At 39.8% G+C, this 16,064-nt stretch overlaps 1 protein-coding gene across 1 annotated transcript in view; it reads left to right on the top strand.

The window, feature by feature from the left end:
* Nucleotides 1-8,478: 8,478 nt before the first annotated feature.
* Nucleotides 8,479-16,064, top strand: part of YEATS4 (YEATS domain containing 4) — a 30,057-nt gene continuing 22,471 nt past the window's right edge. Inside the window, exons 1-4 of the mRNA XM_043887460.1 lie at nucleotides 8,479-8,797; nucleotides 11,655-11,774; nucleotides 14,131-14,197; nucleotides 14,300-14,394. Coding sequence (XP_043743395.1) covers nucleotides 8,747-8,797; nucleotides 11,655-11,774; nucleotides 14,131-14,197; nucleotides 14,300-14,394 — 333 coding nt within the window. The 5' untranslated portion in view covers nucleotides 8,479-8,746. The remainder of the gene's footprint in view (nucleotides 8,798-11,654; nucleotides 11,775-14,130; nucleotides 14,198-14,299; nucleotides 14,395-16,064) is intronic.

The raw sequence follows: 16,064 nt of genomic DNA, 5'->3' as shown, positions 1-16,064 counted from the left end.
GATGAAGGGCCTCCGCTCCGACCAATGGCAGTCTCCACATGCAGTCCATCACCGGACTGCCCCGGTAACCTTGCTTGTTACACAGAACTCTCCGTGGGCGCTACATAGCCCTCCAACCACAGCATCATTCTCTGCTCCCTTTTCCAGTAACACTTCTGGGATGAGATATCTGTATTCACCCACTCCACGTCCTCACCTCCCTTTGTGTTTTCACCTCTTCTTAATCTGACTGCTGTCCTCACTCAGCTGAAACCGGCTCCAACGTGACTCCTCCCAGCATGCATTGGGGCCAGTTCTAGTGATCACCTGATTTCTGTTCAATCTACTTGATCTCTCAGCAGCATTTGACAGAGTGAACCACTTGCTACTTCTGGAAACTTTTTCTTCCTCAGCTCTCCTCCTTTATATTGTCTCATTGATGGCTCCTTCTCAGTCCTTCTTGGCTGACTGTTTCTCTGAGGATTGATTTTTAAGTGCTGGAGTGTCCCAGGACTCAAACCTGTAACCATTTGATAGACATGTTTTACTTATTCTTTTATTTATTCTTTTTGATGAAGTATAACTTTCAAAAGAATAGAGTTTTTCCCACTTTTTAAAGAGACTGAAATAATCTCAATCTTTCCCCAAATATGTAAGTACAGTACAGCCTTTTATGTTTTTTGAACAGTTTGAGAATATACTGTCAACACGGTGCCCGTGGCTCTGAATCCGTCTATGTGTAATTTCTATAGAACCTCAAAACATCATCCATATCAGGAGGTGAATACTGACAAAATTAGGACCATCTAATCATCAGATCTATGCGATTTCATCAATTAACCCTTAATTAAAAGGTCTAATTCAGATTATTCAGGTTATATTTGCTTGTTAACATTTTTCAGTTTCCTTCAGTCTAGATAACTTCCTCATGTTTTCCATGACTTTTATGACTTTAACCCATTTGAAGACCTCAACCAGCTGTGATGTAAAATAGCCTAAGGTTTTTCTGGTATTCTCTGGAGTAGATTAGGTTATGCATCTCTGGCAGGGATGCCACAGATGTGATATTGTCCTCTTCTCATTGCATCCTTTCAGGTGACATGCAGTTTTGAAATGTTCTGTTACAGATAAAGTTCACATTGATCGTTTGATTAAGGTGATGTCTGTAAGTCACCTCCACTGTGAGGTATTTGGGAGAGGATGAGGTACTTTGAGAAATTTTCTTCCTCATCAAAATGTCAATTTTTGCATGTACTTATTATATCAGTATGGACCCCTGGCTTCCTACTTTATTCCAATTATAATGAATCATAATCCATTGCTATCATTTATTTTTATGTTCTCATTGTCTGATTTTTCTCCTTTCAGAGAGCCTCTGCAAGCTAGCTTCTGTGTCATCTTGACATAACCTCGCCATTCTCTGGGCACTTTTTTGTTTTCTGGCACAAGCTGTCCTAATGCTCACCTTGTTCTTTTTCTGCTTCAGCCTAGAACCAGCTATTTCTCCAAAAGCTCTTAGCCCTCACAGTGGATAACAGTATTTAAAAAAACTATTCTGGGCAGTAGAGTGGCACTGTTCCCATGCCCCATCAAAGGACAGAGCTAGAGGATGTATGTATTTACCTAACATTTATCTACTCAAATTGAATTCATAGAATACCTCCAATTCCAATCCCATACCACAAGGTTAACTGTAGGTTTTTTTCTTATGTTGATAACTTCCTTTTACACAGTCAGAAAGCAGGTACCCATTTTCCTTAATATTTTTTAAATGTATCCTGAGTACATGCACATATTTAATCAGTTTGCCTGTATGTAACCAACCTCCCAACATGCCACACAATGGAATAGATGGTCTCCACTTAAGCTTTGATACTCCTCATGGGGTCACCCCTTCTTCCACATCAGGACACCTTTACTGCGTTTCATCTCTGACATACCATGCTGGGACACTGTTTTTACAGCAAGGAGGGCAGAAAGTTTTTCCTCTTGTTTATGCCCACATTCCCAATACCTAGAACAGTGCCTGTAACATGATATATGCTCAATAAAAACCAGCTGCTTGAATGAATCTCCCTGATGATTTAGTATATTCCCTCAGGCTGGGCATTCTGAGAGTTTTTTACTCTCCAATCTCACATAATTCTAATAACAGCAGCTTCTGCGGCTCCAAGAGTCAGGTCTCAAATCTATGTGACCAGTCCCCTCGAGGACAGCAGAGGGGCCCAACTCAGGTGCATCCTCAGGTTTCAAGATTCTGGGACCATTTTGATATAAATCAACAGGAAAGAATATGGGAACGGGATATCCAGAGGTGTACAAAGAATGAGTCAAGGTAGGGGAGAGTGGCTTGAAGAGTAAGAACTCAGATGCAGAGACAGGATATATCTAAGAAGCACCAGGACTGACCCATAACAATGACTGACTGAAGAAACAACCAGAGATTAGCAAAAGTTGGACTAAGAGAGAAAGCAATTCTTGTTGGAGATCTTGCTTAGTGTTTTTGATAAATGTCATGTCTTACTTATACCTGTTATTTTAATACAATCAAGTTCCCAAACCAAATTTTCACCTTTATTTAGAGAATAAAGTAAAAACCAATATGAAAGTTTCATCATTTTTAAAAGAAACTCAATTCCAATGTTGCTTACATTCACATCAGGATATTATTTGAAACGCAGAGTGATATTCCAGATTAACACTGGACTTTTGGGTGGCACTAATCATAACTGAGCCCTGAGCACATTTATTCCTTTTGTATTTAGCAGACTTACTTTAAAAGTATTTTTTTTTAAGTTGCTAAGGGGCATCCCAGATGGCGCTAGTGCTTAAGAACCTGTCTGCCAGCGCAGGAGATGTAAGAGATGTGGGTTCAATCCCTGGATTGGGAAGATCCCCCGGAGGAGAGCATGGCAACCCACTCCAGTATTCTTGCCCAGAGAACCTCATGGATAGAGAAGCCTGGCAGGCTACAGTCCATAGTGTTGCAGAGAGGCGGACTTGACTGAAGCGACTTAGCAGGCACAAAGGGAATTACAGAAAGTTACAGTCATGAGTGACTAATATCATTCATAGATAAAATATTTTTCATTTAAATACATGTTAATTATAAAAATTAATTTTAAATCATTTACAATTTTTACGAGGTTATAAATTCTCAATGTTTACACTCAGATACTGCTACAAGATTTTTATGTAACTCCCCATTTTTCCCTCTTCACATGCAGCAGTTTTCTACTTTTTTAGGTTAATGTTAGGAATCCTAGGCAGCAGGCACCACAACTACTGAAAGCCGCAGCTATAGCCACTGAAGCCCACGTGCCGTAGAGCCCATGCTCTCCAATGTAGAAGCCACCAAAATGAGAAGCCTGAGCACAACTAGACTGTAGTCCCCGCTTGCTGCAACTAGAGAGAGCCCCTGCGCAGCACAAAGACCCAGCGCAGCCAATAAATAATTTAATTAAATTTAAAAACCAATCCTAGGAAGTTCCCTGGTGGCCTACCTGTTAGGTCCGTACTTTCAGTGCCATTGCCTGGATTCAATCCCTAGTCTGGGAACTGAGATCTCAGAAGCTGTGAGATATGACCAAAAAAAAGAATTTCTATTTTCTCCCATGGTTTAAAGTGTCAGGCTTGTATTGTTCCTGATGGTGGTTCCCACAGCGGAAATTTAGGATTAAGTTCTACTTCCTCCTCCTGTATCTCATCACACATGGCAACTTTCCCTAAAACCCATCCTTCCAATGTAATTACATATACTTTTTAAGTTCAATACTCAGTATTTGCATAGCCATAAATACAATTACTTTCTTCTCTTATGCAAGATTTTATTTTCCCTAGAGCCAGTAACTGCATAATTGTTATATTGGCTTACTTTTATTTGTATCTATCATTAGTTCAACTCCCAAACTCTAGGTCTCTTTTTTCTTTATTGAGGTATGGTTCATGTACAATATTACTAAGTTTGAGGTGTACAGCATAGTGATTCACATTTTCACAGGTTATATTTTATTTAGTTATTATAAAATATTGGGTATATTCCCTGTATGGTACAATATATCCTTGTCACTTATTTGTTTTGGACTGTGCTGCATGGCTTGTAAGATTTTAGTTCCCAAAGCAGGGATCAAACACCTGCACCCTGCAGTAGAAGTGATGAGTCCTAACCACTGGCCAAGGAAGTCTCAGTTTATTTTATACATGCTAGTTTGTACCTAGCAATCCCTACTGCTATCTGTGTCTTCCATTTAAATCTCCTCTCAGGTCTTCAGAGGCAGCTAGAATGTCATTAGTCTAACCTTGCTCTGAGTTTTTTTTCATTTCTGTATCATAGTTTTAATTTTCAACAACTCCTTTTCATTTTTGAATACTCTTTTCTCCTTGTTTTGTGTCATGCTTGCTATTTCTTATTCTGTATATAGTATTAATAAGGACTATATTTACTATATTTTGGATATAGTAATAATAAGGGCTTCCCTGGGAGCTCAGCTGGTAAAGAATCCACCTGCAATGCAGGAGACCCCGGTTTGATTCCTGAGTCAGGAAGATCCCCTGGAGAAGGGATAGGCTACCCACTCCAGTATTCTTGGGCTTCCCTGGTGGCCTGGATGGTAAAGAATCTGCCTGCAATGTGGAAGACCTGGGTTCTATCCCTGGGTTGGGAAGATCCCCTGGAGGAGGCATGGCAACCCACTCCAATATTCTTGCCTGGAGAATCCCCATGGACAGAGGACCCTAGTGGGCCACAGTCCATGTGGTCACAGAGTTGGACATGACTCAGCAACTAAGCATAGCCCACAGCATATTAACAATTTGACTGATTTTGGTTTTAGTTGACTTCTTTGTTTCCTCTAATCTGCCATTTTGTTTGTTTACTTTGGATTATATCTTTCACACTAGAGGTGTTTCTCTGTTATTTGGCAATCCTTGGTTATCTACTTAAATTTAGGATTGGGAAACTTTAAAAGTCATTTGAAGGTGCAAGGGCCTATGTACTTTGACCCTGTGTACTTCACTGAAGGATGACTTGGTTGGTTGAGTCAATTTCACTGAGGCTCCTTAGATCTCTCCTCTTAGACTTGTCACATTCCCCACAGCAGCCTATTCCTATTCTCTACTAGAAAAACAGGGCCTGGTTCCAAGTATTTGAGTTAAGTGACAGATGAAGTCTTGGTACCAGGCATGTGTTTAGTTAAACTGCCTATTTTCTGTAGAGTATTTCTCAGGTCAAGAAACAACAGATAGAACTAGACATGGAACAGTGGACTAGTTCAAAATTGGGAAGAGTACATCAAGGATGTATATTTTCACCCTGCTTATTTAACTTATAGGCAGAATACATGGTATGAAATGCCGGATTGGGTGAAGTTCAAGCTGAAATCAAGATTGCAGGGAGAAATATCAATAACCTCAGATATGCAGATGATACCACCCTGAAGGCAGAAAGTGAAGAGGAACTAAAGACTTTCTTGATGAAGAGAGTGAAAGAGAAGGCTTAAAACTCAACATTTAAAAAACTATGAGCATGGCATCCGGTCTGTCACTTCATGGCAAATAGATGGGGAAAAAATGGAAACACTAACAGACTTTATTTTCTTGGACTCCAAAATCACTGTGGATGGTGACAGCAGGCATGAATTAAAGATGCTTGCTCCTTGGAAGAAAAGCTAGGACAAAGCTAGACAGCATATTAAAAAGCAGAGACATAACTTTGCTGACAAAGGTTCAGTTCAGTTCAGTTCAGTTGCTCAGTCATGTCCAACTCTCTGTGACCCCATGAATCGCAGCACACCAGGCCTCCCTGTCCATCACAAACTCCCGGAGTTTATTCAAACTCATGCCCATTGAGTCGGTGACGCCATTCAGCCATCTTATCCTGTCGTCCCCTTCTCCTCCTGCCCCCAATCCCTCCCAACATCAGGGTCTTTTCCAACGAGTCAACTCTTCGCATCAGGTGGCCAAACTATTGGAGTTTCAGCTTCAGCATCAGTCCTTCCAATGAACACCCAGGACTTATCTCCTTCAGGATGGACTGGTTGGATCTCCTTGCAGCTCAAGGGACTCTCAAGAGTCTTCTCCAACACCACAGTTTAAAAGCATCAATTTTTCAGCGCTCAGCTTTCTTCACAGTCCAACTCTCACATTCATACACGACCACTGGAAAAACCATAGCCTTGACTAGACGGACCTTTGTTGGCAAAGTACTGTCTCTGTTTTTTAATATGCTATTTAGGTTGGTCATAACTTTCCTTCCAAGGAGTAAGCATTTTTTAAATTTCATGGCTACAATCACCATCTGCAGTGATTTTGGAGCCCCAAAAAATAAAGTCTGACACTGTTTCCACTGTCTCCCCATCTACTTCCCATGAGGTGATGGGACCAGATGCCATGATCTTAGTTTTCTGAATGTTAAGCTTTAAACCAACTTTTTCACTCCCCTCTTTCACTTTCATCAAGAGGCTTTTTAGTTCCTCTTCACTTTTTGCCATAAGGGTGGTGTCATCTGCATATCTGAGGTTATTGATATTTCTCTCGGCAATCTTGATTCCAGCTTGTGCTTCTTCCAGCCCAGCGTTTCTCATGATGTACTCTGCATAGAAGTTAAATAAGCAGGGTGACAATATACAGCCTTAACACACTCCTTTTCCTATTTGGAACCAGTCTGTTGTTCCAAGTCCAGTTCTAACTGTTGTTTCCTGACCTGCATACAGGTTTCTAAAGAGGCAGGTCAGGTGGTCTGGTATTCCCATCTCCTTCAGAATTATCCACAGTTTATGGTGATGTACACAGTCGAATGCTTTGGCGTAGTCAATAAAGCAAAAATAGATGTTTCTCTGGAACTGTCTCGCTTTTTTGATGATCCAGCGGATATTGGCAATTTGATCTCTGGTTCCTCTGCCTTTTCTAAAACCAGCTTGAACATCTGGAAGTTCTCGGTTCACGTATTGCTGAAGTCTGGCTTGGAGAATTTCGAGCATTACCTTACTAGCGTGTGAGATGAATGCAATTGTGCGGCAGTTTGAGCATTCTTTGGGATTGCCTTTCTTAGGGATTGGAATGAAAACTGACCTTTTCCAGTCCTGTGGCCACTGCTGAGTTTTCCAAATTTGCTGGCATATTGAGTGCAGCACTTTCACAGCATCATCTTTCAGGATTTGAAATAGCTCAACTGGAATTACATCACAACCACTAGCTTTGTTTTGTAGTGATGCTTCCTAAGGCCCACTTGACTTCACAATCCAGGATGTCTGGCTCTAGGTGAGTGATCACACCATTGTGATTATCTGGGTCATGAAGATCTTTTTTGTACAGTTCTTCTGTGTATTCTTGCCACCTCTTCTTAATATCTTCTGCTTCTGTTATGTCCATACCATTTCTGTCCTTTATTGAGCCCATTTTTGCATGAAATGGGCTGACAAAGGTACGCCTAGTCAAAGGTATGGTTTTTCCAGTAGTCATGTACAGACGTGAGAATTGGACCATAAAGAAATCTAAGCACCAAAGAACAGATGCTTTTGAACTATGGTGCTGGAGAAGACTCTTGAGAGTCCCTTCTGCAGCACGGAAATCAAACCAGTCAATCCTAAAGGAAATCAACCCTGAATATTCATTGGAAGGACTGATGTGGAAGCTGAAGCCCAATACTTTGGCCACATGATGCAAAGAACTGACTCACTGGAAAAGACCCTAATGCTGGCAAAGACTGAGGGCAGGAGGAAAGGAGGGGCAACAGAGGATGAGATGGTTGGATTGCATCATCAACTCAATGGACAGAAGTTTGAGCAAACTCCAGGAGATAGTGAAGGACAGGGAAACCTGGTATATTCCAGCCTATGCGGTGGCATAGTCAGACACGACTGAGCAATTTAACAACAAACAAGAAAATTTGCAAAGTAGTTAGTACCACAGAAGGGGCAAAGGAGGGGAGGTTTGTTGTCACGTTAGGGATCTTAGAATCGAAACTGAGCAGAAAAAGGAAGGAAAGAGATGAAGAAGTCAGTAAATAAATTATAATAAATAAAATAAATTTTAAAAGAAATAAATAATAAATAAAAATATATAATAATAAATTATCGTTGCAACCATGTAAGTCTGAGACTGTTCAGTTCAGTCTCTCAGTCGTGTCCGACTCCTTGCGACCCACGGACTGCAATATGCCAGGCCTCCCTGTCCATCACCAACTCCCGGAGTTTACTCAAATATCCATTGAGTCAGTGATGCTATCCAACCATCTCATCCTCTGTCATCCCCTGAGACGGCTAGGTGAACGCAAAGAAAAGCGGGGAGTAGACGAGATTTCATGAACATAATTTCAGAACTGTAACGCTTTGGCAATGGCAACGCATCACCTCCAACAGCCAGTTTCTCTGTCATTGCGAAGCCAGGTGGTCTGGGCCGGCGACAAGCTGACTGGAAATTCTTCGCTTCCTCGGACCCTGCCAACAGAGATTGGTCCAGCGACACCCCACCTCCACGGCCCTGCGCGTGCGCACTGTAAGAGAGCTCGTTGCGCCTGCGCACAACGTCGCCGCTGCCGCCCACTCCAGATCCGACCTCACCGACAGCGGAGCTGAATGGGCTTCCGGGACGCCGTCCGCGGCGAGCAGTTGGCGCTTCCTAGGCGACCGGAGTCCCGCTGACTCGTCCTCCTTCGGCCAGAAACCCTCCTCCTGGGCCCGCGCGGGAGGAGTGGGGTCTCTGAGGGAGCGGCGAGCCCGCCGGCCCCGGTCACTTTCCCTGGCTGCGGCGGCTTCTACCGTAAGACAATATGTTCAAGAGAATGGCCGAATTTGGGCCTGACTCCGGCGGGAGAGTGAAGGTCAGTGCGCGGCCGGTGCCTGCTCTCACAGAGTATCTTTCTCGTCCCGGCTCTTTCTAGCCCGGCCTGGGGAGGGTCAGCTTGTTCCCTCTCGCTCTTTCTTGCCTCAGGCTGAAACCGGGTTTTCTAGGAGGACGGCGACTCAGAGCCCCAAAGGGAAAATTGTGGTTTCTTTGGGCCCCAACTTCAGGTGTCACCCCCTTCCTTCCATCCCAGCCAAAATAAACTGACATAATCCTTGGTGTCTGGGGGCGAGATGGACGTCGTCGCCAAGGAAGAAGCCACTTGGAGGGCTGGCAGATCCTGGCTTGGTGTTCCTCCGCTGCCAACCCAGGTCACCTGTAAATCGGGGTCGCGAGGCACCCACCTATTGTGGGATAACAACAGCCGATTCCGCGCTAAGGAAGCACGTGGGTGAAAGCTTGACCGGATTCTCTCAGCCCCTATTGCAGCCTTACAAAGGCTACTCCCAGTATTTACAAGTGTGGTAACGATAGAGCTGGCGGATAGAAAAGTTCCGAAGACTTCCCCAAGTTCGTAGTGTTCATAAAGCCTCAAGGCTACGGCCAGGATACTAATTAATCAAGGCAAAGAAGATGCCTGGCACATAGGCAACATTCAGTACACGTTAGTTTCTTAGTTTGTAATTAAAGTTATAATCGAGCCTAACGTGATGTTTGACACCGTGACAAATTTCCCTCCCACTTTAATACGTTACCTGGCACATTAATTTTTTATGTCACGACCAGCTGCTTCGTGATATAACATTGGTTTTTACCCCCTTCAGATTTTTATGTACCACAGAAAGAAAAATTTTTTCAAAAAGAAATCACCCAATTTTTGCACCAATCTAGTTGCTCTAGGTTTTAAGAATCCTTCTCCATGTCATACTGTTCACATAAATTTATGCCGTATATGCAGTTGTCATACACAGTGCTTTAATGCTTCTTATAACGTGAGAGCACTTTGAAAGTTTCAAAAGTTACTGAAATTAAATGGAAGGGGAAAGAGATGGCCAGGTAAAATTAATAGCAGGAGTTTCATAAACATATTTTCCCTCTGCTTTGGGGCCAGATTTTGGAATGATAAAGTACTACAGAAAAGAGCATTATAAAAACATTGAAAAATAATAAAAAAAATAAGGGAAAAGAGAGAAAACAGAAAAGAGGATTATAAGATTAGCTTTCAGAGAAGAACTTACAGAGCTTTCTCAATTTGTAATCACGTTAGGTTCTAAAAGTCTTGTAAGTCCAGAATGAAGTGAGGAGATTAGGCTTGTAGTCCTCAAATGCTTTTCCACCAAAAATGGGTGTGTTAGTCATTTAAAACTTAAAATTAGGGACCTATTTCTTCTCCTTGCGGATTGTTGCCTGATCTCGTAAGCACCTTTTCCCAATTTGGATAAATTTCATCCTAGTAGAAAGCCCGCTGACAAATGAATGCCCTTTAAATATTTGGAGAACTCTACAAGGTCCTGTCAACACTGGAGCAGTGGAACCTATTATCTACTCACCTTGTCAGTGCTCCTTTGTGTTTGTTTATTCATTCAGTCCTTAAAGGTGAGGCCCTATCTTTGTGTTCCCCAAAAGTGCACTTGCTGTGAAATTTTTTTTTTTTCTATTCCCATACAAACTGCTTGCCTTCTTCTAAGTTAACTTTAGGCTAATAGGTATTGAATTTATTTGAGGATTACCTAGTCACAATGAAGTTTTTCCCTTTATGACCAACCTACTATATAGCAGGTGCAAGTCTCCCAGCCTCAATGGGAGGGGAGTTTGGGGGAGAATGGACACATGTGTAAGTATGGTTGAGTCCCCTTGCTGTTCACCTAAAACTATCACAACATTGTTAATCAGCTATACCCCAATACAGAATAACAAGTACAAAAAAAAAAGGAAAGAAAAAGCTTTTCTATTTGTTTGCCGCTTTTCCTCTTCTTATTACTTGATTACATTGGCCCAGCACTTTTTACATATGATATATCTTGGTCTTGACCTTCAGGTACGTTCTTACTATTGAGCAGTTAGTCTCAAGTTCATGTGCAATATTCAGCATTTTCTCCTGAATTTTTTTTCTCTCTCCTTTTCATCATAATCTGCCTTTACAGTTCTGAAATGTGCACAGAAACATGTACGTGCATCACAGAACTGAGCACAAAGGCAGCAAAATGCCATTAGTCAAGTGTTTATCAAGCTTGAGTCCTCCAAGTGCCTCTGCCATTATCTGAATTCAAATGTAATATTTAACTTGTTTGTTTAAATCTAATTTTTAAAGTCCCTTCCTAAGCATTACCATTCTTGAAATTGTGATTTGAATTGCTAGTTGTAGTTGTGGTTTTTCTAATACAGATTAAAGTAAGCACAAGTAATAAAATGAAAATGCTTCCCTTATTCTACCAAAAAATTATCTTCCAGACTGCCTTTAATTTTTGTACTGTGCTTTGGAAAACCCTGCTGTAAGCTGATTAATAAGGACATTACCATCAGGTGATGACAATCAAAGTTAGTGACTATTAATTCCTGGTTGGTCTTTAAAGTTTGTAAATAAAGAACCTTTTCTATTTCTTTATTTAAAAAAAAAAACAGAGCAAAAATAGAAATTCTCAAAGTACTTTATATGATTTAAATAGACGTTTTCAAAGTGGGAACATTATAATTACTGTGATGTTTAGTTATTTGTGGTAATATAAAATGAGGCTAATTGTCTGGAATTGATTTGTTAAGGGAAATCCATGGTCTGTGCAAACCTAGGTTGTTAGGCTGCCTGCCACTTCTTTAATCAGGCTTTCAGAGCTTTCCTTCTGTTTATTTGGGTAATGATACAATATTAATTTATGTTGAAATTGTTTTTCTTTTAGGGTGTTACTATCGTTAAACCAATAGTTTATGGTAATGTTGCTCGATATTTTGGAAAGAAAAGAGAAGAAGATGGGCACACCCATCAGTGGACAGTATATGTAAAACCATATAGAAATGAGGTGAATATTTCTTTTTCCTAAAACCTTTTTGAAGCTATGGTTTGTTTTGCTTGAAGATAAATTGTAATATCATTTTCTAGTAACTGATAATAAAATTGTCCCAATGTAGGATAATCAACAAGGTCCTACTGTGTAGCACTTGGAACTCTGCTGAACGTTATTGGGAGGGGAGTTTGGGGGAGAATGGGTCCGTGTATATGTAAGGCTGAGTCCTTTCCCTGTTCACCTGAAACTCTCATAGCATTGTAATCAGCTTTACTGCAATACAGAATAAAACGTTTTGTTAAAAAAGAAATTGCCCATTGTAGAAATGTTACCCCAAAAGTTGAAAGAATAAAGTAAGAGCTGTCATCTTTGTATGCTTGTTAGTAGAAATCAATTTTCCAAAACTGTTTTCTAATTAAAATTAAGTTATGAGCTTCCCTAGAGGCTCAGTGGTTAAGAATTCACCTGCTAATGCAGAGGAGGTGGGTTCGGTCCCTGGGTCGGGAAGATTCCCTGGGAAAGAATTGACAACCCACTCCAATATTCTTGCCTAGGAAAGCCCATGGACAGAGGAACCTGGCAGCCTATGGTCCGTGGGGTCGCAAAAGAGCTAGACACAACTTAGCGACTAAACAACAACAACAATGGTAACAAGAACTATCCTGTATACATAGTATGTCTTCTAATCACCACCCCTTAAGGTAGCCTAGTATGTAATCACGTGTTTCAGGAATGATAAATTTAAGTTATAATTTTATAATCAGAGAAGATGAAAGACAAAACTGCTGCATAATCTGGCTGCTGGTAGTTTGGTTTTGTGGCTGAATCTCTACTGCCTGGAATGTAGTCAGTACATAGTAGGTATTCAGTGGGTACTGAATGAGTAAATATTCTTCTGTTTAAAACCCTTCATTCTGTATGTCAGCTGTTACTGATCCAATATAGTGGAAGCAATAAGGCAAGTGAGAATTTATGTTATCATTGTAATCATTTGTCACCTTCTGGAAACATCTGAAAAAGCATTTAGAGGCGTCATGAAGAGATGTTAACTTCTGAAAAGTTGAAAATGGTGCCAAGTACCATAGGATAGATTCATAGCTTGAAAGTGATAAAGGTTTCCTGCTTCAAATACTTTTACCATGTGTAAGAGAGAATAATTTTGGACTTATACTTTATCAAGGAGGGGACACATTTTGTGAAGGAATTTAGTAACTATTCAAAATAACTTTATAGTGTCAATTTTAAGGATCGTCTTCCCAGTAACCCCACACTGTGTTGAGTCATGTTTAATAAATTAAGAGATGATCAATTTAGAGGTAAATAAAACACAATATGCCACACATTAAACTGCCATATAGGACAGTTTATAGTGACTCAGCTCAGTACGTGCGTGCTAACTTGCTTCTGTCGTGTCCAACTCTTTGCAGCCCTATGGACTGTAGCCCTCCAGGCTCCTCTGTCCGTGGGATTCTTCCGGCAAGAATACCGGAGTGGGTTGCCATGTCCTTCTCCAGGGGGTCTTCCACACAGGGATCGAACCCACATCTCCTATCTCCTGCACTGGCAGGCAGGTTCTTTACCACTAGCGCCACCAGGGACGCCCACATAGAACTCAGTGCAGCCACAATTTAAAGGTGACTGGTTGAATGTAGGCCTCCTAAGTTGAAATTGAGCAAAATACAGCACAGCAAGTAGTGATGCAATCCAAAGTTATCTTAATTTCAAGGGCAAAGAAGATTCTAGTTGACCTTTGATTTTTGTTTATCTTTTCTTGGTATATTTCACCAAAAGACTAAATTAAAATAGTGAAACCAACTAAGCTTGATGTTTCTTCTTTAGCATTTATACTGTCCTGTATTAAACAAAATTAAAAGACAAAAAACTTTCAAAGTCCACACAAAAGCTTGTATGTAAATATTCATTGTGACATTATTCATAATTGCCCAAATGTCTCCAAACTGATAAGTGGATAAATAAAATATGGTGTGTTCATACAATGAAATATTATTAAGCAATAAAATGAAGTAATGATACATTCTACTACCACATGGAAGAAATGTACTCGTTTTTATGGGAAAATCAAAATCAATTTTGAGTATTGTCAACAGAGATATATCAAATAATACTCAAAGGTACATAAACATAGGATTTGCAACACAATGAATAGAGGCATATGTATTTATAGATATGATGAATTATGAAAGAATCCGGCACAAGCTTCCTTTGTTTAAAATAAAAAAACAAACCTCCAGGTTGTAATTCATATTTCTTAGGCATTTCTTGTCTATAAAATTAGTACATATGCTCAATGTATTTCCCTCCTAATTTTTATATGTAGATGGCAGAACTAATTAATTTCTCTGTATTTTAGGATATGTCAGCATATGTAAAGAAAATCCAATTTAAATTACATGAAAGCTATGGCAATCCTTTAAGAGGTACAGTAGTTCTGTGATTCATAATATACAAAATTTAAAAGAACTAGGAAACTGTATCAGCAGTTTAAAATTCTGAATTGTTTTCTTTTTTCTTTCTTTTAGTTGTTACTAAGCCTCCATATGAGATTACTGAAACAGGATGGGGTGAATTCGAAATAATCATCAAAATATTTTTCATTGATCCTAATGAAAGACCTGTGAGTAATGTACTCTTTGTAGATATAAAATGGATTTTTTAGTAATTGTGAAAACGTAATAGTATATTACACAACATATACAAGCTGTGTGTTGACATTTATTTATTCAGGTATACTTTATATAAGTTTATGTCTTGCTGTATCTTGCCATGCATTAAGGTTTTTCTTTTTTAAATGAAGTGCCTTTCAAAAATCTTTTATTTTCCAAGTATAAAAAGAAGGAATATGGTACAAACAGTTATTTGAAAGAAATCATAGGAATTATATGATTATTACAGCAAAAAAAATGTCTTAAATTCATTAGTATTTTTTGGCTATTAGTAATAAACAAGTTGAGTCCATACACTCTCTGAAATGGGAGTGTCCAGTTTTTTAGTTAAAAACCCTAGAATGCCTTTTTACTTATTCAAACTGTCATCAGTACTAGCAGCTTTATCTTATTCATGATTCCTTTCATCATTTGCTCTGTTCTTCAGATTGTTGCTAGATAATGTAAAAAGTCCCAAAAGTTTTCACTTTGAGCCCTCAGCAACTTGGTGAGGTTGGTGAGATCCTTGTTTTAGAGATGAGGATACTAAGGCTCAGAGATAAAGTCTTGTGCTCAAAAATACAGTTAATTGTGGTAGAGCTAGTTTTTGAACCTGTGTATTTGCATTCAGATGTCACACTCTTTCCTTTATTCTTTTGACTAAAACCACTAAGCCTGTTTTATTGTTAAACACAAAGAGTTACAAGTCAGGCTATTTCATTGCACATTTGTATGGCCGATGTTTTAACTCCACTTTCAGGGTTTTAACATTCATCATCATCAATTTTCATCTTGATAGATTGAATTCATTCCTTCAGCATCATTTACACTTTAATTATCCGATTATATTTGTAAAACTGTGTGCTTTTAAAGGAGTTGAATACCACCTGGGCCAGTGATACAGAGAATTAGTTCGTAACTAACTACGCCAGAAATGCCTGAGGTGTTTTTTAGAAGTTCAGATATCTAGTCCCCATTCTCTGGATGGTGATTCATCGGTTTGGAGAGGGGCCAGCACCCCCAGGTAATTCTGATGCATAGTAAGCTTTAGGGCCAGTTGACGTAGACCACTACATAGAAGTTTCCTTTAGCCCCTCCAGTGTAGTAGGAAAAGAAGACTGACTTCCATCATGAAGGGAAACATCCTGTTCAGATTTGGAGAAGTTGTAGTTTTCAGAAAGTTCTACTTTATATTGCGCTTCCTTGAACTTTTTCCTGAAAACTATTCATAGATTAGTTTATTTTTATTTTCCTCCTGAAGATCCATCTAAATGGTTATTTAAATATCTTCCATGTGGTAACGTTTCGGTATCTCCTACCATTCTTGTCTTTCTGAGATACTCTCACAGATACTCTATTTGGCAAAAAATTATTAAATATATTTGCAAGATACTTCTCGGGGGGCAGGATACAAAGATCAGACACTACACCTATCCTTGATCAAAATAGTCTATTTGGGAATGTAGAGCACAGAATATGGCAGATATTGAGAGACGGAGAGGGAGAAGTTGTTAATGTTGTTAGAGCTGAGGTTCTTGTTAACATAAGGTTGCTTTGAATTCATTTTATTTTGAGAATGTGCTGCTTTACCTGTCTGCCTCCTCATCTGTTTCCCCCATCTCACCTCCCTGCCCCTCCTTGG

The sequence above is a fragment of the Cervus elaphus genome, chromosome 3 (assembly GCF_910594005.1).
Source record: "Cervus elaphus chromosome 3, mCerEla1.1, whole genome shotgun sequence".
NCBI lineage: Eukaryota > Metazoa > Chordata > Mammalia > Artiodactyla > Cervidae > Cervus > Cervus elaphus.
This window is presented reverse-complemented; position numbering and strand designations above follow the sequence as displayed.